The 24712-nt window shown below is 38.3% G+C and overlaps 1 protein-coding gene across 2 annotated transcripts in view; it reads left to right on the plus strand.

Annotated features, from left to right (window-relative positions):
• RB1 (RB transcriptional corepressor 1) overlaps nt 1-24712 on the plus strand; it is a gene marked incomplete at its 3' end in the record, with an annotated part of 218847 nt that overhangs the window by 88580 nt on the left and 105555 nt on the right. For both annotated transcript variants that reach the window (XM_081082780.1, XM_081082781.1), the window contains exons 13-17: nt 15153-15269; nt 17261-17317; nt 18388-18419; nt 18505-18581; nt 19590-19786. In XM_081082780.1, coding sequence (XP_080938906.1) covers nt 15153-15269; nt 17261-17317; nt 18388-18419; nt 18505-18581; nt 19590-19786 — 480 coding nt within the window. The remainder of the gene's footprint in view (nt 1-15152; nt 15270-17260; nt 17318-18387; nt 18420-18504; nt 18582-19589; nt 19787-24712) is intronic.

Consider the following 24712-nt stretch of genomic DNA (forward strand, 5'->3'; position numbering starts at 1 on the left):
AGGGCCTCCCTTCTGCTGCTGGCCGGGCCTTCCTTCGTTCTGCACTGCCCCCGATGGTCAGTGCATGTCATGGAAAGCGATTGGTCTCCCGGTTGAACTCCCTTGGGGACAATTTGCATATGAGGCTTTTATATTTATACACACACACACACACACACATACATATACACTAGGAGTCCAGCGCATGATATCTTGTGGCGCCGCCCACCCACAGGCAGCCCTGCCATGACACCCGAACCTGTCCACGGAGAGCTCCAGCATGCCTGGCCCAGCCCCCAAACCCTCTGGCCTTCTCTGGCTGCTTCAAGCCCTGACCTCAGTCCCTCCAGTCGCCTTGGGCTGGTTCTGCCTTCTCCAGGCGCCTCCCCCTTCTGCCCCCTCTCCAGAGCAGTGGGGACGCTCCGCCCTGTCATGGCTCTGGAAGAGAGCATGGAAGCCTCCACCTACTGTGCTGTGCTCCTTCCCCTGGCAGGTGGGCCGTGGGGCACTCGCGGTGGGTGGTGAAGGACTGGTGAGGGGGGTGCTATGGGCTCTCACCCCTGCTCTCCCCGGCACAGGATGGTCCCGCCTCCTCCGGGCACCTCCCTGCTTACGCCCCGTCTCTGGAGCAACGCCCCAGCTAATATGCTAATAACCTGGTCATTACCCATTATGGCATCATGCTCATTAGCATATTAGCTCTTTATTAGTATAGACAGATGTTCTTTGGCTAATCCCTTCATCTACTTTTATCCAGTCTCCCTCCTCCCTTCCCTCTGACAACTGTCAGTCTGTTCCTCGTATCCATGCTGTTTGTTTTGTTCATTAGTTTATTTTGTTCATTAGATTTCCACATATAAGTGAGATCGTATAGTATTTGTCTTTCTCTGACTGGCTCATTTCACTTAGCATAATAATCTCCAGTTCCATCCATGCTGTCACAAAGGGCAAGATTTGCCCTGGCTGGGTAGCTGTTAGAGCATTGTCCCTATGTGCCAAGGTTGCAGGTTTGATCTCCTTCCTGTCAGGGCACATACAAGAAGCAACCAATGAGTGCATAAATAAGTGGAAAAACAAATCTCTCTCTCTCTTCCATCCTCTCTCTCTCTCTAAAAACGAATAAAAAGTAAATTTAAAAGGTAACATTTTCTTCTTTTTTATGGCCACATAGTATTGCATTGTGTAAATATACCACAGCTTTTTAATCCACTCATAAACTGATGGGCACTTGGGCTGTTTCCAGATCCTGGCAATTATAAATAATGCAGCTATGAACATAGGGGTACATGTATTCTTTCAAATTGGTGTTTCAGGATTCTTAGGATATATATTCAGAAGTGGGATCGCTGGGTTGAAAGGCAGTTTCATTTTTAATTTTTTGAGGAAACTCTGTTCTGTTTCCCACAATGGCTGCACAAGTCTACAGTCCCACCAACATTGAACTAGGGCAGTGATGGCGAACCTTTTGAGCTCGGCGTGTCAGCAGTTTGAAAAAGCCTAACTTAACTCTGGTGCCGTGTCACATATAGAAATTTTTTGATATTTGCAACCATAGTAAAACAAAGACTTATATTTTTGATGTTTATTTTATATATTTAAATGCCATTTAACAAAGAAAAATCAACCAAAAAAATGAGTTCGCGTGTCACCTCTGACACGCGTGTCATAGGTTCGCCATCACTGAACTAGGGTTCCCCTTTCTCCAAATCCATGCCAGCACTTGCTATTTGTTGATTTATTGATGGTAGCCATTCTGGCAGGTGTGACGTGATATCTCATTGTGGTTTTAATTTGCATCTCTCTGATGATTAGTGACTTTGAGCAGTTTTTCATCTATTAGTCATCTGTATGTCCTCTTTGGAGAAGTGTTTATTGAGGTTCTTTGCCCATTTTCAGTAAAAAATGGGCAAAGAACCTGATTTGGATTAATTGTCTTCCTGGTGTTGAGTTGTATAAGTTCTTTATATATTTTGGAAATTAACCCCTGGTCAAATGTATCATTGGTGAATATGTTCTCCTGTACAGTGGGGTTCCCTTTTCACTTTATTGGTGGTTTCCTTTGCTGTACAGATGCTTTTTAGTTTGATGTAATCCCACTTGTTTAATTTTTTTCTGTGTTTGTTTCCATTGTCCAAAGAGATATATCAGCAAAAATATTGCTATGAGAGATGTCTGAGATTTTACTGCCTATGTTTTCTTTTAGGATTTTTATGGTTTTGCAACTTACATTTATATCTTTTACCCATTTTGAATTTATTCTTGTGTGTGCTGTAAGTTGGAGGTCTACTTTAATTTTTTTCACGTACTTGTCCAATTTTCCCAACACCATTTATTCAAGAGGCTGGTTGTCTTTACTCCATTGTATGCTTTTGCCTTCTTTGTCAAATATTAATTGACCATAAAGGCATTTATTTCTGGGCTCTCTGTTTTGTTCCATTGATCTATATGCCCGTTCTTATGCCTGTACCAGGCTGTTTTAATTACAGTGGTCTTATAGTTTGCTATCAGGTATTGTGATATCTCCAACTTTGTTCTTTCTCAAGATTGCTGAGGTTATTCAGGGTCTTTTGTGGTTTCATAAAAATTTTTGGAATATTTGTTCTAGACCTGTAAAAAATGCCATTGGTATTTTCATAGGAATTGCATTAATCTGTAGATTGCTTTGGGTAGTTTTGACATTTTGATATTAATTCTTCCGATCCATGAACACAGTATACAAGTATTCTTCCATTTGTTTGTATCTTACTCAGTTTCCTTCTTCAATGTCCTATAGTTTTCAGAGTACAAATCTTTTATCTCCTTGCTTAAAGTTATTCCTACCAGTAAGTACCTAGTTTTTGTTGAAATAGTAAGTAGGATTGCTTTCTTAGTTTCTCTTTCTGATAGTTCATACTTGGTGTATAAAAATGCCACTGATTTCTATGTTTAATTTTGTATCCTGCTACTTTGCTAAATTCATTTATTAGATCTAGTAGTTTTTTTGTGGTCTTGTTCAGACCTGATTTCCAAGGTCATTTTCTTTCTGGTTCAGACATAGCTTTTGTTTAGTTCCTTTAGTAGTGAAAGTTAGTTTAGGATGAACTTAGAAGGTTTTTTGGATTTTTATGTAGACTACTAGTACAAATTGCCTATCTCAGAATGGACATATCTTGAAGAACAGTAAGCTTTTCTTTGATTTTGCTTCTTTATTACATCAGGTTTATTCATTTTAAAAATTAATGCCACATTTCCTTTTGTGTATAAGTAAAACTTTAGAAGCTTATACACATTTTAATGGATATTTTGGCAACAATAATTTTCTGACAGGAAATGTTTCTTTGTTTCCATGTTTCTAAGACTTGTGTGCTGTTTTTGTTTCATAAAGATAAAATCATTTATTTTATAGAATGGGAAATTTTTGAAGGACTGTTTACATTTCAAAGAAAATTATAATTAGTCTTAATTTTGAAACATTTATTTTCTTTTTTAGAAAATATATTTTTATTGATTTTATAGAGGAAGAGAGAGGGGGAGAGAGAGAGAAAAACTTCAATGATGAGAGATAATCATTAATTGGTTGTCTCCCGCACACCTCCTACTGGGGATCGAGCCCACAACCTGGGCATGTACCCTGACTGGGACTCAAACATTGACCTCCTGGTTCATAGGTTGATGCTCAGCCACTGAGCCACACCAGCTGGTTTGTTTATTTTCTAATGTATAATATTTTAAATGTGTTTGATTGATAGAGATTATAAAATGAAGTTCATGTTTGGTTATAGCTGAAGAAAATCAGGTTTGTGATAATATTTTAATGTATCATAATATGCATTTTAATAATTATCTTGTGAGGTATTTTAATCATTAAAATTGATATAACCTGCCCTGTCCAGTTTGGCTCGGTGGATAGAGCATCAGCCTGCAGACTGAGGGGTCCCGGGTTCGATTCCGGTCAAGGGCACATGCCAGGGTTGCGGGCTCGATCCCCAGTCGGGGGGCGTGCAGGAGGCAGCCGATCCATGATTCTCTTTCATCCTTGATGTTTCTACATCTCTGTCCCCCTCCCTCTCTGAAATCAATAAAAATATATTTTGGGAAAAAAATTGATATAACCCTACCTTATATAATACATATATTAGAAATTTGGAACCATTTCTCTATCTTGTGTTTCTAAATACGTAGCTAAATTATTTAGGTAATTCTTAACTTTTTTTTTAAATATATTTTATTGATTTTTCACAGAGACGAAGGGAGAGAGATAGAGAGCCAGAAACATCGATGAGAGAAACATCGATCAGCTGCCTCCTGCACATCTCCCACTGGGGATGTGCCCACAACCCAGGTACATGCCCTTGACCGGAATCGAACCTGGGACCCTTCAGTCCGCAGGCCAACGCTCTATCCACTGAGCCAAACCAGCCTCGGCCTTTTTTTTTTTTTTTTTTTTTTTAAGAGAGGGAGGAAGGTGGAGGAGAGAGAGTGGGGCGAGAGAAACATCAGTTTGTTGTTTTACATATTTATGCATTCATTGGTTGATTCTTGTATGTGCCATGACTGGGGATCGAACCCAAAACTTTTGATTATCAGGATGACACGATGCTATAACAAGCTGAGCTACCTGGCCAGGGCAAAAACAATTTTATTTTTTTCATTTAAAAAAATCTTTATTGTTGAAATTATTACTTATGTCCTCTTTTTCCCCCCATTGGCCCCTTTTAGTCCATCCCCGCCCGCACGCTAGGCTTCACCACACTATTGTCCATGGGGTATGCATATATTTATACAAGTTCTTTGGTTGATCTCTTCGCACCCCTCACCCACTCTCACCTTCCCTTTGAGATTCTACAGATCCATGCTTCTATGTTTCTGGCTCTGTTTTGTTCATCAGTTTACTTTGTTCATTAGATTGCACATATGAGTGAAATATGTGATACTTATCTTTCTCTAACTTATTTCACTTAACATAATACTCTCCAGTCCTTCCATGCTGTCTCAAAGGATAAGAGATTCTTCATTTTTTACTACTGCATAGTATTCTATGGTGTAAATGTACCACAGCTTTTTTTATTTTTAAGTATATTTTTATTGATTTTTAGAGAGGAGGGGGGGGGAGAGAGAGAGAAACATCAATGATGAGAGAATTATCGATTGGCTGCCTCCTGCATGCCCCACACTGGAGATCAAGCCCTGCAACCTGGCATGTGCCCCAACTGGGAATTGAATCATGACCTCCTGGTTTATGGGGGGATGCTCAACCACTGAGCCATGCCAGCCGGGCTATACCACATCTTTTTTATCCACTCATCTACTGATGGGCACTTGGGCTGTTTCCAGACCTTAGCTATTGTAAATTCTGCTGCTATGAACATAGGGGTGAATACATTCTCTCTGATTGGTGTTTTGGGTTTCTTAGGATATATTCCTAGAAGTGGGATCACTGGGTCAAATGGCAGTTCCATATTTAATTTTTTGTGGAAACTCCATATTGTTTTCCTTAGTGGCTGCACCAGTCTGCATTCCCACCAGCAGTGTACTAGGGTTCCCTTTTCTCCACATCCTCTCCAGCACTTCTCATTTGTTGATTTGTTGATGGTAGCCATTCCGACAGGTGTGAGATGATACCTCATTGTCATTTTAATTTGCATCTCTCTGATGACCAGTGCCTTTGGGCATGTTTTTATATGTCTCTTGGCCATCTGTATGTCCACTCTGGAGAAGTGTCTATATAGCTCCTCTGCGCATTTTTTAATTTGATTATCTTCCTTTTGCTAAGTTGTATGAGTTCGTTATATATTTTGGGTAATAACCCTTCATCAGATGTATCATTGCCAAATATGTTCTCCCATACAGAAGGCTCTCCTTTCATTTTGTCGATGGTTACTTTAGCTGTGCAGAAGTTTCACGTTGCCCCATTTGTTTATTTTCTCCTTAGTTTCCCTTCCCCTGGGAGATGTATCTATAAATATATTGCTATGAGAGATGTCTGAGATTTTGCTGCCTATGCTTCCCTCTAGGATTTTTATGGTTTCACAACTTACATTTAAGTCTTCTATCCATTTTGAATTTATTCTTGTGTCTGGTGTAAGTTGGTGGTCTAGTTTGATTTTTTTGCATGTACCTGACCAATGTTCCCAGCACCATTTACTGAAGAGACTGTCTTGACTCTATTGTATGCTTTTGCCTCCTTTGTCAAATATTAGCTGAGCATAATGGGTTAGGTCTATTTCTGGGTTCTCTGTTCTGTTTCATTGATCTATATGCTGTTCTTATGCCAGTACCAGTCTGTTTTGATTACAGTGGCTTTGTAGTATAACGTGATATCTGGTATTGTAATCCCTCCAACTTTATTCTTCTTTCTCAACATTGCTGCAGCTATACACGTTCCTTTTGGGTTCCACATAAATTTTTAGAGTATCTGTTAGAGATCTGTGAAATATGCTGTTGATATTTTAATAGGGTTTGTATTGAATCTGTAGATTGCTTGGGTAGTATGGACATTTTAATGATATTAATTCTACCAGTCCATGAATATAGTATATTCTTCCACTTGTTTATATCATCCTCTATCTCTTTTTTTCAATGTCCTGTAGTTTCCTGAGTACAAGTCTTTTACCTCCTTGGTTAAATTTATTCCTAAGTATCTTAATTTTTGTTGTTGTTGCATTTGTAAATGGGATTATTTGTTTAGTTTCTCTTTCTGAGACATCATTATCTGTATACTAGAGGCCCAGTGCATGAATTCATGCATGGATGGGGTCTGGTGGCCTGGCCCCAAATTGGGCAGATCATGGCCAGGCCTGTCGGGAGGCGGGAGGAGGAGATGGCGGGAGGTTGTCCAGCTGGCCTGCCCCAGATTGGGGCCCAATCAAGACTGGGCTGGTTGGGGGGAGGGGCTGTGGGCAATTGGCTGGTGGGTCCCGCCCCTGATTAGGGTAGGGGGGCTGTGGGTGGTGGGCTGGCTGGCCCTGCCCCCAAATGGGGTGGTGGGGGCCCATTGGGGGTAGGGCCAGCCAGGGGGAGTGGCTGTAGGCAGTTGGCTGCCAGCCCTGCCCCTGATCAAGGTGGGGGGACCAATTTGAGGTTGGGCTGGGTGGGGGGAGGAGCTGCAGGAGGTTGGCTGGCCAGCTGAAACCACCCCCTATTGAGGTACATGAGCGATCAGGGGTGGAAAGGCCAGGGGGAGGGGCTATGGGCTGATGGTGTTGTGGGGGCTCATTGAGGGTGGGGCCAGCTGGGAGGAGGGGCTAAAGAGGTTGACTGGGTGGCCCCGTCTCCTATTGGGGTGGGGGGCAATCAGGGGTGGGGCTCGTTGTGGGGAGGGGCTGTGGGCCAATTGGGTTGTGGGAGACCATCGGGACAGGGCCATCCGGGGTGGAGGTCCCCAGGGTGTTGGCTGAATGCTCTGCCCTTCTATCAGGGTGGGAGAGGCTGATCAGGGGTGGGGCTGGCCAGGGAGAGGGGACGTGGGAGGTTGGCTGGCTGGCTGTACCCCCGGTTGGGCCGGTTGGCTGGCCGCAGTGTGCATCATAGCAACCAGTCATTCTCGTCGTTTCAGCAGTCTGGTCGCTGGCTTTTTATAAAAATGCCATAATGCCGTAATGACCATAACAACTGGTCGCTATGACGCCCAATCCCACCAGTGAACCAGCCCGATAGGGGGATGGGGCCAGCCAGCCAACCCCCACGCAGCCCTTCCTCCCGGCCGGCCCCATCCCCGATCATACCGCCCCACTCCAATCGGCCCTCAGCCCCTTCCCCCAGCTGGCCCCACCCTTGATTGTCCCCCCTACCCCAACATGGGGCAGGGCCGGCTGGCCAACCACCTGCAGCCCCTCCCCCCTGTCAGCACCACCCCCAATGGGCCCCCACCACTGCAATCAGCCTGCAGTCCCTCCTCCCAGCCAGCTCTGCCCCTGATAGGTCCCCCCACTCTGATCAGGGACAGGGCCGGCTGGCCAACCACTCATGGCCCCTCCCCCAGGCTGCTGGCCCCTGATGAGGCCCCCCAACCCCATTCAGGGCGGGGACTGCTGGTCCACCGCCCACAGCCCCTCCCCATGGCGGGCCCCACCCCTGATCAGCCCTCACCACCCCGATTGGCACGTGGCCCCTCCCTCCAGCCAGCTCTGCCCCCAATCGCCCCCCCCCCCCCTATTTGTTGGCATGGCTGTCCAGCCCACCGCCTACAGCTCCTCCCCACAGCCGGCCCTGCCTGCAATTGGTACCCCACCCCAATTGAGGGTGGGGCCTGACAGCCAATCACCCACGGCCCCTCCCCCCAGCCAGCCCAGCCCTGATCAGGCCCTGAATGGGGTGAGATGGCCAGCCAACCTCCCACCATCTTCTACTCCCAACAGGCCCGCCCCTGATCCGGCCCTGTTGGGGCTGGGCTGACCGGACCCCACCCGTGTACAAATTCGTACATTGGGCCTCTAGTTGATATATAAAAATGCCATTGATGTTGAGGTGTTAATTTTGTATCCTGCTACATTGCTGAATTCATTTAGTAAATCTAGTAGTTTTTTGGTGGGGTCTTTAGGGGTTTCTATGTACAATGTCATGTCATCAGCAAATGATGAGAATTTTGCTTCCTCCTTTCCAATTTGGATGCTGTTTTTGTTTTCTTCTTGTCTGATCGCTGTGGCTAGCATTTTCAGTACTATGTTGAATAAAAGTGGTGAAAGTAGGCATCCTTGTGTTGTTCCCATTCCTAGGGAACTAAACGGTTTTAGTTTTTGCCCATTGTGTATGATGTTAGTTGTAGGTTTGTCATATGTGGCCTTTATTATGTTGAAGAATGATCCCTCTATGCCACTTTGCTGAGAGTTTTTATGAAAAATGGGTGTTGGATTTTGTTGAATGCTTTTTCTATGGCTATTGATATGATCATGTGGTTTTTGTCTTTCAATTTGTTTATGTGATGTATCATGTTTATTGATTTGAAAATATTGTACCAACCTTGCATCCCTGAAATAATTCCCACTTGGTCATGGTGTATGGTCTTTTTAATATATTGTAGGATCCTATTTGCTAATATTTTGTTGAGGATTTTAGCATTTATGTTCATCAGATTTATTGGCCTACATTTCTCTTTCTTTGTAGTGTCTTTATCTAGTTTTGAAATTAGGATAAAGCTGACCTCATAAAAAGAGCTTGGAAGTGTTCCTTCCTCTTTGATTTTTTAAAATAGTTTGAGGAGGATTATTGTTAGTTCTTCTTCATTCCCCTGTGAAGCAATCCAGACCAGGGGTTTTGTTTGCTGGAAGTTTTTTTTTATTATTACTGCTTTAATTTCATCAGTTGTTATTGGCCTGTTCAGTTTTTCTGATTCTTTCTTATAATTTTAGAAGATTGTATTTTTCTAGGAATATTTCCATTTTATCCACATTGTCCAGCTTATAGGCATATAGTTGTTCATAGTATTTTCTTATAATCTTTTGTATTTCTGTGGTGTCAGTTGCTACTTTACCACTTTCATTTCTGATATTATTTATTTGAGTCCTCTCTCTCTGTTTCTTGCTGAGTCTACCTAAAGGTTCATCAATCTTGTTTATCTTTTTAGAGAACCAGCTCTTGGTTTCAGTGATCTTTTATATTGATTTTTTAGTCTCTATGTCATTTATTTCTGCTCTAATATTTATTATTTCCTTCTACTTATTCTGGGCTTCTCTTGTTCTCTTTCTAAATCTTTAAGTTGTAGGGTGAAATAGTTTATTAGGCATTTTTCTTGTGTGTCTTTTTTATGTAGCCATGTAGTGGAACTTCCTTCTCAGGACTACTTTTCCTGTGTCCCAGAGATTTGGGGTTTTTGTCTGTTCATTTTCAGTTGTTTCCAGGAAGTTTTGTTATTTCTTGATTTCATTGATAACCCTTCATTGTTTAATAACATGCTAGTTAGCCTCCAGGTATTTGAATGTTTTTTAGTATTTTTATTGATTTCTAATTTGATTCTATTGTGACCTGAGAAGATGCTTGATATGATTTCAATCTTCGTGAACTTGTAGAGACTTATTTTGTGTCCTAAAATGTGGTCTCTCTTTGTTAATGACCCAGGCACACTTAAGAAGAATGTATATTCTGCAGCTTTGGGTTGAAATATTCTATAAATATCAGTTAAATCCATCTGATCCAGTGTGTCCTTTAGAGTCACTGTTTCCTTGTTAATTTTTTGTTTGGAAGATCTATCTAGTGAAGTCAGTAGGGATGTTAAATTCCCCTACTATGACTGTATTGTTGTCGATCTCTCCCTTAAAGTTCTCCAGAAGTTCTTTTTTTTATATATATTTAGGTGCTGTTATGTTGGGTACATATATGTTTACCAGGGTTATGTCCTCTTGTTGGAACGATCCCTATAGTATTATTAGTGACTATTATTGTCTCTTGTGATGGCTTTCATTTTGAAGTCCATTTTGTCAGATATGAATATTGCTACCCTAGATTTTTTGTTTGTTTTTATTTGCATGGAAAATTTGTTCCCATTTCTTCATTTCATCCTTTGTGAACATTTTGTTCTGAGGTGGGTCTCTTGTAGAGAGCATATAATTGGGTCATGTTTTTGTATTCATTCAGTGACCCTATGTCTTTTGATTGGATCATTTAATCCATTTATATTTAAGGTTGTTATTGGTAGGTTCTTATTTATTGGCATTTTAATAGTTTATTACTATGTTTCTCTCTGTATTTCTTCTTCTCATTACTGCAGTTCTTTAGCATTTCTTGCAGTGCTGGTTTGGTAGTGATAAACTCCTTTAGCCTTTTGTTGTCTGGGAAGCTCTTTGTTTCATCATCTACTTTGAATGATAGTCTTGCTGGATATAGTAATCATGGTTTCAGATCCTTGCTTTCAGTTCATGCCATTCCCTTCTGGCCCAAAGAGTTTCTGATGAGAAATCAGCTGATAGCCTTATGGGAGCTTCTTGGTAGGTAACAAATTGCTTTTCTCTTGCTGCCTGTAGGATTCTCTCATTGTCTTTAATTTTTGGCACTTTAATTATGATGTGTCTATGTGTGGGCCTGTGTAGGTTCTTGCTTGGGACTCTCAGTTTGTCCTGAACTTGTGTGACATTTTCCTTCACCAGGTTAGGGAAGTTTTCTGCCATTATTTTTTTCAAATAGTTTCTCTATCCCTTGCTCACTTTCTTTTCCTTCTGTTCTCCTATGTTGAAAATATTGTTATGTTTCATGCTGTCCCTCAGCTCCCTTAAGCTGTCCACCTGTTTTTTCTTGTTTTTTCTTTTTGGTTCTCTGAGTGAATGATTTTTTTCTACCATGTTTTCTAATTCACTAATCCCATACTCAGCTTTCACTAATCTGTTGTGTATTCCCTCCTATGTCTTCTTTGTTAGTGCTATGTCATTCCTCATTTATGACTTTTTTCATAGTTACTATATCTTTTCTCATGCTCTTGAGCATCTTTGCCATCATTATTCAAAACTTTATATCTGATAAATTTCTTATCTCTGTTTCATTTAACTCTTCTTTTGGAGAATTCTCTTATTCTTTCATTTGGGCTTGATTTTTTCTGTCCTGATTTTGGCTGTCTGGGTTTGTGTCACGAGTTAGATCTACTACCACTCCCAATCTCTAATGCAGGACAATGTCAGATGCTGTTTGTGCCTGGCCCTGGGTACCCTGTTTAGAACTATTAGCAATTCATAGCTTGTGGCTCCCTCTTCTGGGGCTTGGTGCCTTTGGAAAGGACAAAAATGTGCACCAAGGTCTGCTTTTCCTAGCCCTGGGCCAGAAGAGGATCAAGCAAAGACTCAAAGCCTACAGAGATCCATCTCTGCCTATAGCCTAATTGTTATTTAGTCTTGATTAGCCTCAGGCTTTGGACCACAGGGAGGTGCAAGAGGTTTTCCAATATGGTGGGGCAGTTTCTTCTTCCTGCAGGCTGAATGTTATTCTCTTAATGGGCCTCAGAAATTTCACAGTCTCTTAATGCACTCCAGCAATTCCACAGTGTGGGGCAAGGGTTTTTCCAATAGGGTGGGTCAGTTATCCCACCCCCACCCCCCAGGCAAAAGCTGTCTGGATGGTAAAGGTCTTCAGAGAAAGATGTCTTCTAAAGCGTGAGGGAATGAATCAGTACAGGAAACCAGGGTAGATGACCTCCAAGCTCCAATCCCAGAGCCCCCAACCCTGGACTCTCCTCACACAGCTCCAGTTCACTCTACCATCCTTCTGCCAGAGCCCAAGGAGAGTGGCTGCATACGAAATTTTGTGTGTTGGCCCTTTACGTGGGTGCCTGTATTTCCAGCTGGCCACCCTGGCAGATAGCAAACCAGCCAGATGTTGCGTGAGCACCTTTCTCAGTTCTGCTACTCTGAGCTGGAGGACTAGCTTGGGGTTTAGACCCCAGAGTTCTCAGTGGGAAGCCCCCCATTGCTGAGATATCCCTCCGGAACTTCAGCTGCTCTCTGTGGGAGCCTGGCCAGCCCTTTAGTGCCTCTACACTTCTTCCAGTCTCTATGTGGTCTTCACTTTCCATCCTTGGTTATAATGATTCTCTCCAGCTAGTCTTCATTTGATTATTTAGGATGGTTTTTCTGTATTTTAGTTGTAATTTCAGTTTAGTCCTGGGAATATGTTAGTATAGCTTCCACTTACACTGCCATTTTGGACTCTCCTGAAAGCACAATTTTAAATTAGGAAATGATACCAAGCTCAAATCTTAGTTTCATTTTTATCAGTTGATTTTTTGGGGCATAACATACATTCTAATGTAACTCCTAATTGATGATAATTTATGAGAGCATATGAGGTTCTTTTTTGTTTTTGGTAATTGTTTCATTTTTTTTAGTAAGGTATAATAGATACATTATAACATTGTTAGTTTCAAGTATACAAAATTTTTGTTTTTGAGGTAGAGACTTTTAAGACCTATTCTCTTAGCAATTTTCATATATGCAATGTAATATTGTTAACTATAGTGACCATGCTATACAGCAGGGGTGGAGAACTGGTTTTCTGCCACGGTGCCATTTGGATATTCATAACATCATTCACAGGCCATACAAAATATCAACTTAAGCCCTAGTTGGTTTGGCTCAGTGGATAGAGCGTCAGCCTGTCGACTGAAGCGTACTGGGTTCAATTCTGATCAAGGGCGCATGCCTAGGTTGCAGGCTCGATCCCTAGTAGGGGGCATGCATTCTATTCTCTCTCATCATTGATGTTTCTATCTTATCTCTCCCTCTCCCTTCCCTCTGAAATCAATAAAAATGTATTTAAAAAATATATATCAACTTAAAGTTTAGCCTACTATATTTGGTCAAACATTTAATTAACTCACCACTGATGCCTTAGCAGGGCCAGACCAGATGATTTTTAGGCGTTTTATGGCCCGCAAGCCCAGTGTTCCTCAACCCTGCTGTACATTATATCCCCATGACTTATTTATTTTTTACCTGGAAGTTTGTACCATTGATCTCCTTCATCCATTTTGTTCACCCCACACACCTCTGGCAACCACTATCTATTCTCTGTATCTATGAGCTTATATTTTTTGTTTTATTTATTTTTAATATTATGTATATAAATGGGATCATAGGGTATTTGTCTTTCTGTTTGACTTGTTTCACTCAGCATAATGCCCTTAATATCCATCCATTTTGTTGCACATGGCAAAATTTCCGTTTTTATGGCTGAATATTATTCCATTGTGTGTGTATATGAGTGTGTGTATATATATATGTGTATATATGTATATATATATGAATTATATATACCTGTGTATAAATATAAGGCATCACAAAAATATGTATACACATTTTAACAGCTGATAGCTCAATTTTGAAAATGAGTTGTATTTTAATAAACACTGTCTTTATAATTATTCAAAATGTGTGTATACATTTTTTGGGACATCCTATATATACACATATACCACTTCTGTTGCTTTATTCATTTAGCCATCAATGAACACTTAGATTGTTTCCATATTTTGGCTATTGTAAATAATGCTACAATGGTCACGGGGTGCAGATATCTTTTTGTGTCAGTGTTTTTGTTTTCTTTAGGTAAATACCAAGTAGGATTGCTGGATATTATGATAGTTCTATTTTTAGATTTTTTGAGAAATTTCCGTTCTATTTTCCATAGTGACTACACCAATTTACATTTCCACCAACAGTATATAGTGCTTCTTTTCCTCTACATCCTCATCAACACTTGTTATTTTTTATCTTTTTTATCATAGTCATTCTAACAGGTATGAGGTATATCTCATTGTGGATTTTTATTGGCATTTCTCTGATGATTAGCAACATTAAGCAACATTTTATGTACCTGTTGGCCATCTGTATGTCCTCTTTGGAAAAAATGACTATTTAGGTCTTCTCATCTTTTTAAACATATTTGTAATACAATTTTATTTTTTAATTAAACTTATTGGAGGTGACATTGATTAATAAGATTATATAGGTTCAAGTGTACAGTTCTGTGATACATCATCTGTATACTGTATTGTGTGTTCACCACCCAAAGTCAAATCTTCTTCCATCACCATATATTTGACCCCTTTTACTGTTTACCCCTCCCACTTCTCTTCCCTCATATTACCACTATACTGTTGTCTTTGACTGTAAGTTTTTGCTTGTTTGTTTATCTTGTTTTTTCATGTGTTATTTTCAGTTTTATATCCCTCATATGGATGAAATCACATTATTCTTAACTGTTTCTTTCTGACTTATTTCCCTTAGTGTGATATTCCCAAGATCCACCCGTGTTGTCACAAATGGCAGTATTTCATTTTTTCTCATGGCTGAGTAGTATTCCATTGTATATATGTACCACACCTTCTTTATCCAATCATCTATCAAAGGACACTGGTTGTTTTCATGTCTTGGCCACTATGAATAATGCTGCAATCAACATAGGGGTGCATATATCTTTGTGAATAAATGTATTCAAATTTTTCGGGTAGCTACCCAGACAAGGGGTTTCTGGGTCATATGGTAACTCTATTCTTAATTTTTGGGAACCTCCATACACTTTTCCATAGTGATTCCCACCAGCAGTGAATCTCTCCAACACTTGTTATTACTTGTCTTATTGATAATAACCATTCTAATAGGTGTGAGGTGGTATCTCATTGTAATTTTGATTGTATTTCCTTAATTGCTAGTGAAGTATAGACAATATGTTAATTTTGATTGAAAAGTATTCTCAATATTTCTGTTTTTCTTCTTAAGAACTGCACAGTGAATCCAATGGAAAGTATCCTGAAAAGAGTGCAGGATATTGGATACATATTTAAAGAGAAGTTTGCTAAAGCTGTGGGACAGGGATGTATAGAAATTGGATCACAGGTAACTATAATATTGATTACTGTTGTTATATTTCAAATGCAACATCTGTTCAAACTGTATAAGTATTATTATGGTATCTGTCCAATAGTATAAAATACTGACACATACTATATCTCCGCTGCTCATCTATGCTGCTATTATGGAAAACTTTATGGGAAAATACCCTTCACTCCTATAAAAAAACAAAAGTAAACATGCAGAAAATTTTAGAAAAAGTGTGGATATTTAAAAAAAATCAAAGAAGAAAAAGTTTTTTTAAAAATCTTTGATACTATTAAATATTATTATTATTATTATTATTTAAATATATTTTATTGATTTTTTACAGAGAGAAAGGGAGAGGGATAGAGAGTTAGAAATATCGATGAGAGAGAAACATTAGTCAGCTGCCTCCTGCACACTCCCCACTGGGGATGTGCCCGCAACCAAGGTACATGCCCTTGACCGGAATCGAACCTAGGACCCTTGAGTCCGCAGGCCGACACTCCATCCGCTGAGCCAAACCGGTTAGGGCACTATTAAATATTATTGCACATGCTTTGACTTCTACATTTAGGAATAGTTCTGTATGCATATACTTGTATGGGATGGGATTATATTGTACATGCCATTTATCAGTAATATTTTTAATACTGCTATTATTATTTCAGAAAATTTAAAACTAATATGTTGGATAAGAGTATGGGCTCTGGATCAGAACCATCTGGTTCTATCATTATAATCAGTCACTTAACTTCTCTGAAAATCAGGTGTGTTTTTTTGTTGTTTTTTAAAAAATATTTTTATTGATTTTAGAGAGGAAGGGAGAGGGAGAGAGAGATAGAAACATCAATGATGAGAGAGACTCATTGATTGGCTGCCTCCTGCACATCCCATACTGGGAATTAAGCCTGCAACCTGGGCATGTGCCCTGACCGGGAGTCAAACTGTGACCTCCTGGTTCATAGGTCGACGCTCAACCACTGAGCTACACTGGCTGGACTGAAAATCAGGTTTTTTATTTACTGTGCTTCATTGTGACATTAATGAGGTAATACATAAAGATATATATGGAAACTGTATTCTACTATGCACATTTATTTCAGTGTAGCGAGTTTATGTTTCAATGCCATGAGTATTTTAAACAATTATATTTAATATTTAATTGAATTTATTGGGGATGACATCTACATAATAAAAACCCAGTGGTCGTAATGAACAAAGACCGGTCGGTCACCAGGAGGTGACTTGACGCTGCATCCCACGGCACGCCGGGTCTGGGTCTCATGCAATTTTGCGCGCTGGGCCCCTAGTTGGTTAATAAAATGATATAGGTTTCAGGGGATAATTCTATAATACATCATCTGTATATTGTGTGTTCACCACCCAAGTCAAGTCTCCTTCCATTACCATTTATCCCCCCTTTACACTCTCCTACCTGCAAAGTTCTTTTTGTTTGTATATGAAATTTATGCTCATAATTTGAAATGAAGCAATATGGCTTGTGTGTGAGTGTGTGTGTGTCTCTGCATGTGTGTATCTCTCAAATTTGATTATTCTTTAAGCTAATGGGAACTAGTTTTTAGGTTAAAATTTTTTGCTGATAAGATCAGTAAAATTTGATTTTTGCCTTTGCCAATTTTGTGGACAGAGTCTATTTTGTCATCCTAGACGGCTATCTTGAAAATACATGGTCTAGGTCACAAAAAGTATTACATTAGTATGTAAAAATAGTACTAGGCACATAACATTTTATATATATAATCTGTTGAATGATATAGACTGAAGTGGTATGAATGAAAACAAAGACCTCCCTCTTGATAATTTATTGGGAATGTTAGCTATCATTTATATTTAAGTGTTGAGTTTTAGACAAGCTACCTTTCCTAATCTCTTGGTAGTCATATTCCTAAGAAGGTTCAGAAATGTGTTTCAAGGAAAATTTTAAAAAGATTAATAATTGTTGTAATTTTCTAAAGTAGTGGGATATAATTATTTTTCTTTATTTATAGCGATACAAACTTGGAGTTCGGTTGTATTACCGAGTAATGGAATCCATGCTTAAATCAGTAAGTTAAAAAGAAAATAATAGAAAAAAATTTCAATGTCAACATAAAAAAAGGTTTCAGTTAAACTTTTTTTTTAAATTTATTTTTATTGTTGAAAGTATTACAGCAGCGGTTCTCAAACTGTGGGTTGTGACCCCTTTGGCGGTCGAATGACCCTTTCACAGGGGTCACCTAAGACCATCCTGCATATCAGATATTTACATTACGATTCATAACAGTAGCAACATTAAAGTTATGAAGTAGCAACGAAAATAATTTTATGGTTGGGTCACAGCATGAGGAACTGTATTTAAAGTGCCAGAAGGTTGAGAACCACTGTATTACAGATATCGCCTTTCCCCCACTATTGACCCCCTCTCCACCCAGCTCCTGCCCCCTCCCCAGGCCTTTACCAACACTATTGTATGTGTCCATGGGTTATGCATATCCTATATAATAAAAGCCTAATATACTAAGTGTCCAGTTGTCCGTTCAACCAATCAAAGCGTAATATGTTAATGATATGTTAAGGCCGCTCAACCGCTCATTCTGATATGCACTGACCACCAGGGGCCAGTCGGCCTGTTGAACAGTCGCTATGACGTGCACTGACCACCAGGGGTAGTCGCTCCTACTGGTAGGTGAGCTTGCTGCTGGGGTCTGGCTGATTGGGACTGAGTGAGATGGGCTGGTCACACCCTGGCCAACCTCCTGTGTCCCTCTCCAGCCCCGACTGTGCACTGGTGGGGTTCCTCAGCCTGCCCTGCACCTTCTCACAATCCAGGACCCCTCAGGGGGAGGTCTGAGAGCTGGTTTCGGCCCAATCCCACAGGCCAGGCTGAGGGAGACCACTGGTGCATGAATTCGTGCACCAGGACTAGTATTCATATAAGTTCTGTAGTTAATCTCATCCCATGTCCCTGCCCCCCTTAGATTCCTTGGTCTGTTGCATGCTTCCCTGTTTCTGGATCTATTTTGTTTGTCGGTTTATTTTGTTCATTAGATTCCACATATAAGTGAGATCATGTGATACTTGTCTTTCTCTGACTGGCTTGTTTTGCTTAGCATAATACATTTTTTATGTGTTTTAGGAAGAAGAACGATTATCCATCCAAAATTTTAGGTAAAATTTTTTAGCTTTAGTAAAAACAATTTTTTTTACATAGAAGTAAGTGTTTTTTAAAAATCACTTTATTTTTTTCTTTTAGCAAACTTCTGAATGACAACATCTTTCATATGTCTTTGTTGGCATGCGCTCTTGAAGTTGTAATGGCTACATATAGCAGTAAGTTAAATTTTAGTAAATAAACATTTTAGTTTAATTTAAAGTTAAAAAAACTTATTGAAAGTGTGGTGTGTTTTTTGGGGGGAGATGGATGTCGTTAAGGTGAAGAAATGCATATTTTAAATCAGTATAGACTGAAGAATGTAATCGGTCACAATAAGCCATTTATTTAATTGGCTTATATTCTGAATTATTTCAGGTCATGTTGGGAATGGTATTTCAGTGGGCTCCTATTTTGGGCTATTATGAATCTAGGAAATGTACCTATTGAAATCCCTTCAAATACTTATGAGATTGTAAAATGCTAAGAGTACTAAGGAGCTGCATCCACTGATAGGAAGCACTGCTATAGATACTATGCTCATGTAACCAAAGGTTGGAGCTAGAATCCACCAGATAATCAGAAAGAGGCCACTGATAGTGTTTTTTAAAAAATATATAATTTTAATCATGTATTATTTTGCAGATAAGCTTGTAAATGTTAAAAAATATTTCCTTTGCAAAAACAAAAGATTCATCTAAGGAAACAAGTACACAATAAAAGAGAAACTTAAATTTGTAAACAAATATAGAAAACTGTGAATCCTCATTAATAACCAAGAAATGCACATTTAAAAGAAATAACATTTTCTAAGCAATTAGCAAAATCTTAAAGAGTCCTTTCTTTCCCCCAACCAAGTATTGATGAGACAGTTAAAATGGGTTTGTTAATGCATTGCTGGATTAGATATTAAACCTGTCCCTGATATAAGTTTGGGACACTTAAACCTTTGAAAATTTGATATAAGCTAGAAACATCATATATGCACATATACTCGAAATTTCAAAATCTATACCCTGGGAGTCTTTGGGCTCCAAAATAAAAATTATGTTCTAAATAAAAATTTTTATTTAGCCTTTTATAGTGTTTTTTAATTTTTTGTTTGATAAAACCTTCCAGCCTAAAAGTAAGTAGTTTAAGGCTTAACATTTCATACCTAAGTTACATTTTTTTTCTTTTATTTTTAGGAAGTACATCTCAGAATCTTGATACTGGAACAGATTTGTCCTTCCCATGGATTCTGAATGTACTTAATTTAAAAGCTTTTGATTTTTACAAAGTGATTGAAAGTTTTATCAAAGCAGAAGCCAACTTGACCAGAGAAATGATAAAACATTTAGAGCGATGTGAACATCGAATCATGGAATCCCTTGCATGGCTCTCAGTAAGTAACTAGCTAAAATAATTAAAGATGTTTATGTGAATTTGGCATATCTCTTAGTGAGAGATATTAATTAAACTTTATCTCAAGAGCAAATATACAATTTAATGAATAATGTGATTTCAGTGTATAGCCCAAGAATCAAGTAGAATATTAGAATTGAGTTTTCTTTTTTTTGAACTCCTTTGACCATCAGATTTAGTGATTTATTTAGGAAAAGCTTTTTTTAAAGCATGGCACTTTAATACAAAGCTGAATTCTTTAAAGTATGGAAGCAATTTATTTAAAACAGAGATGTCATGTTTGAAAATTTAAACATCTCTTAAATTTCAACAAAATGATAAAAAATTTTAGATTATCCTATTTAGATGATTTAAAAGTAATTTTTTAGTTCAATTTAGTTGAATTTTTTCTATTGTTAAAAATAGTTATAAAACCTATACTATTCTTAAGTCATCATTACTGTTTTTATAGCATTATAGATAAGGCACAAATCATATTCTCTAGGTATTCTATTTATAACATAAACTATTAAGGTTTTGTGGCATTTTTAATGTAGTAGTAGTAAAATACTTGAAGTTCTATTATGTTCTTTAAGTCTGCATAGTTGAGTAAAACTTTGTGAAACATCAGATTTATAGATTAATATAGAATTATTTTTTTGAAACTGTGTTGCATGCTAGTATGTATATATTTTTATTTATACCAGTATACAAAATGGCAATGAAAAAATTAAGACTTTAGTTACATTAGAATCCTAACCTGAACATGTAACCTTAATTTTAAATTTTTTATGTTTTAAAAACTTAATGGCTCAGAGATAACTCATTTCTTAGTGTTTGCTTATATTACCATGCAGACAGTGGATAGAAAAGGAGGTGAGGAGGGCAAGTTGATAAAAAGATGTTATATTGCTATCCATTAAATTTAGTAACTCCTGGTAGAGGAGCTTTCACTTTATAAGAAAAGGAACAGTTAGGAGAAAATTCAGAATCTGAGAAAATAAAAGTAGCAAAAATAAATAAATAAAATAGAGAGTGCGTTTCACAGGCTGATATGCCATCTCCTTGTAGAAACTGAAATCAACACATTTACTGTATCATCTCAAAGGGACTATTCTCATTTCTTTTAGAGAATTACTTTTAATTACATCAATGCATTTCTGCTATATGCCTTGCATTGGGATAAACATTGTAAGGATACAAAAAAGACGTGGATTTTGAAAATTGTGGAGGAAATAGTAGATATTTACTGTTTAAAAATTGCTTGTGCTGCCCTAGCCAGTTTTGCTCAGTGGATAGAATGTTCGGCCCCATGGTTTGAAGGATCCCGGGTTCGAGTCTGGTTAAAGGCATGTACCTGGGTTGCAGGATCAATCCCTGGCCCTGGTAGGGGCACGTGCAGGAGGCAACCAGTCGATGTGTCTTTCTCACATGGATGCTCCTCTCTCTCTGTCTCTTCCCTTCCCTTCCACTCTCTCTAAAAATTGATGGAAAAATATCCTCAGGTGAGGATTAACAACAACAAAAAATCGCTTGTGCTCAAGCCTATTAGTACATTTTACAGTGTCCTAGGATTCTAAACAATATTCCTTTGTTTTTTGGAGAAAAAGTGACATGCTTGAACACTCCATGTTACCAATGCCTAGATCTTAGAATCAGAGCAAATTTCCCTAGTATTTTGCTTCTATATCACAAGAATTATTCATTAAACTATAGATTGATAATAACATATTTAAATGTATGTAGGGGAACATTAAGTGAGGTACTACTTGCCTTGCTCCCAATAATTTAATGGAAGAACATATTTGTAATTTTTATTAGTTGGTATTTATTTTATTTTATTTTTCAATTACAGTTGACATTCAATGTTATATTAGTTTTCAGTGTACAGACATTTATATAATTTACAAAGTGATCCCCTCAATTAGTCTAGTACCTATATTATACTATATATAGTTATTACAGTATTATTGATTATATTCCCTATGCTGTACTTTACACGCCATATACTTTACATGCATTTTGTAACTACCATTTTGTACTTCTTAATCCTTCACTTTTTCACCCAGCCCCCTAAGCCCCTTCCATCTGGAAACCATCAGTTTGTTCTCTGTATCTGTGAGTCTGTTTCTGTCTTGTTTGTTTGTTTATTTGGTTCTTCAGATTCCACATAAAAGTGAAATCATCTGGAATTTGTCTTTCTCTGTCTGATTTATTTCACTTAGCATAATGCCCTCAGATCCATCCATGTTGTTACAAATAGTAAGATTTCATTCTTTTTTATGACTAATATTTCATTGTATTATATTAGTGATGGCGAACCTTTTGAGTTCGGCATGTCAGCATTTTGAAAAAGCCTAACTTAACTCTGGTGCCGTGTCACATATAGAAATTTTTTGATATTTGCAACCATAGTAAAACAAAGACTTGTATTTTTTATATTTATTTTACATATTTAAATGCCATTTAACAAAGAAAAATCAACCAAAAAAATGAGTTCGCGTGTTACCTCTGACACGCGTGTCATAGTTTCACCATCACTGTATTATATGTACCATATCTTTATCGATTGGTCTTTTGATTGGAGCATTTACTCCATTTACATTTAAAGTAATTATTAATAGTTTGTAGTTATTGCCATTTTATTAGTTGTTTTCTGATTGATTTTTAACTCTTCTGTATTCATTTCTTATTCTCTTGCTCACTTTTGTTGTATGTTGGTGGCTTTCTGTAGTGTTGTGTTTGTATTCCTTTCTCTTTATTTCTTGTATCTCTCTTGTAGATATTGGGTTTTTAATTACCAGCTGCTCCATATATATCAAGTTATGTTGATAGTCTATATTAAGTTGATGTACTTAAGTTTGAACACAGTCTGAAATAACTACCATTTTATGTCTTTGAAATTATTTTTTAATTATTTTCTCTGTATTTTTGTATGTGTCCCTTAATTTACTATTGTAGTTACACATAGTCTTCCAACTTTGTTTTTTTAATCTTTGTTTTAGCTTTCTTGTTGGTTAATGCATTGTTTTTATTATGTGTTTGCCTTTGTCAATGAGAAGTGTTTTTGTGTGATACTTTCTAATTCATATTTATTATTATTTTTTTTCCTTCTTAAAGAGGTCCCTTTGACATTTCTTGTAATACCAGTCTGGTGGTGATGAACTCCTCCAGCTTTCTCTTGTCTGGGAAGATCTTTATCTCTCCTGTGATTCTATATGACAGATGGCGAGAGTAATCTTGGTTGTAGGTCCTTGCTTTACGTTACTTTGAATATTTTTTGCCAGTCTCTTCTGGCCTGCAAAGTATCTTTTGGGAAATCAGCTGACAGTCTTTTTATTTATTTTATTTTATATTTTTCTTTATTGATTAAGGTATTACATATGTGTCCTTATCCCCCTATTGCCCCCCAACTCCCCACTCATGCCCTCAGCCCCCCGGTGTCTGTGTCCATTGGTTAGGCTTATATGCATGCATACAAGTCCTTTGGTTGATCTCTTCCCCTTACCTTCCCCCTCCCCTACCTTCCCTCTGAGGTTTGACGGTCTGATAGATGCTTCTCTGTCTCTGGATCTGTTTTTGTTCATAAGTTTATGTTGTTCATTATATTCCACAAATGAGTGAGAGAATGTGATATTTATCTTTCTCTGACTGACTTATTTCGCTTAGCATAATGCTCTCCAGTTCCATCCATGCTGTTACAAATGGTAAGAATTCCTTCTTTTTTACCATAGCGTAGTATTCCATTCTGTAGATGTACCAAAGTTTTTTAATCCACTCATCTGCTGATGGACACTTAGACTGTTTCCAAATCTTAGCTATTATGAATTGTGCTGCTATGAACATAGGGATGCATATATCTTTCTGATTGGTGTTTCTAATTTATTGGGATATATTCCTAGAAGTGGGATCATTGGGTCAAATGGAATTCCATTTTTAGTTTTTTGAGGAAACTCCATACTGTTCTCTTCAGTGGCTACAGCAGTCTGCATTCCCACCAGCAGTGCAGGAGGGCTCCTTTTTCTCCTCATCCTTTGCCAGCACTTGTCATTTGTTGATTTGTTGATGATAGCCATTCTGACAGGTGTGAAATGGTACCACATTGTCCTTTTGATTTGCATCTCTCGGATGATTAGTGACTTTGAGCATGTTTTCATATGTCTCTTGGCCTTCCTTATGTCCTCTTTCGAAAAGTATCTATTTAGGTCTGTTGACCATTTGTTGATTGGGTTGTTTATCTTCCTTTTATTAAGTTGTATGAGTTCCCTGTAGATGTTGGAGATTAAACCCTTATCAGTGATAACATTGGCAAATATGTTCTCTCATGCAGTGGGCTTTCTTGTTATTTTGTTGAGGGTTTCTTTTGCTGTGCAGAAGCTTTTTATTTTGATGTAGTACCATTTGTTTATTTTCTCTTTAGTTTCCAATGCCCTAGGAGCTGTATCGGTGAAGGTATTGCTTCGGCATATATCTGAGATTTTGCTCCCGGTGGGTTCTTCTAATATTTTTATGGTTTTCCATCTTACATTTAAGTCCTTTATCCATTTTGAGTTTATTTTTGTGTATGGTATAAGTTGGTGGTCTAGTTTCATTTTTTTTTGCATGTATCTGTCCAATTTTCCCAACACCATATATTAAGGAGACTGTCTTGACTCCATTGTATGCTCTTGCCTCCTTTGTAAAGTATTAATTGAGCATAGTGGTTTGGGTCAATTTCTAGGTTCTCTGTTCTATTTCATTGGTCTATATGTCTTTTCTTGTGCCAGTACCAGGCAGTTTTGAGAACCGTGTCTTTGTACTACAGCCTGATTTCTGGTATTGAGATCCCTCCTACTTTGTTCTTCCTTCTCAGGATTGCTGTAGCTACTCGGGGAATTTTTGGAGAGTTCGTTCTAGGTCTGTGAAATATGCTATTGGTATTTGAATG

The sequence above is a fragment of the Myotis nattereri genome (assembly GCF_964212035.1).
Source record: "Myotis nattereri genome assembly, chromosome: 2".
Classification (NCBI taxonomy): Eukaryota; Metazoa; Chordata; class Mammalia; order Chiroptera; family Vespertilionidae; genus Myotis; species Myotis nattereri.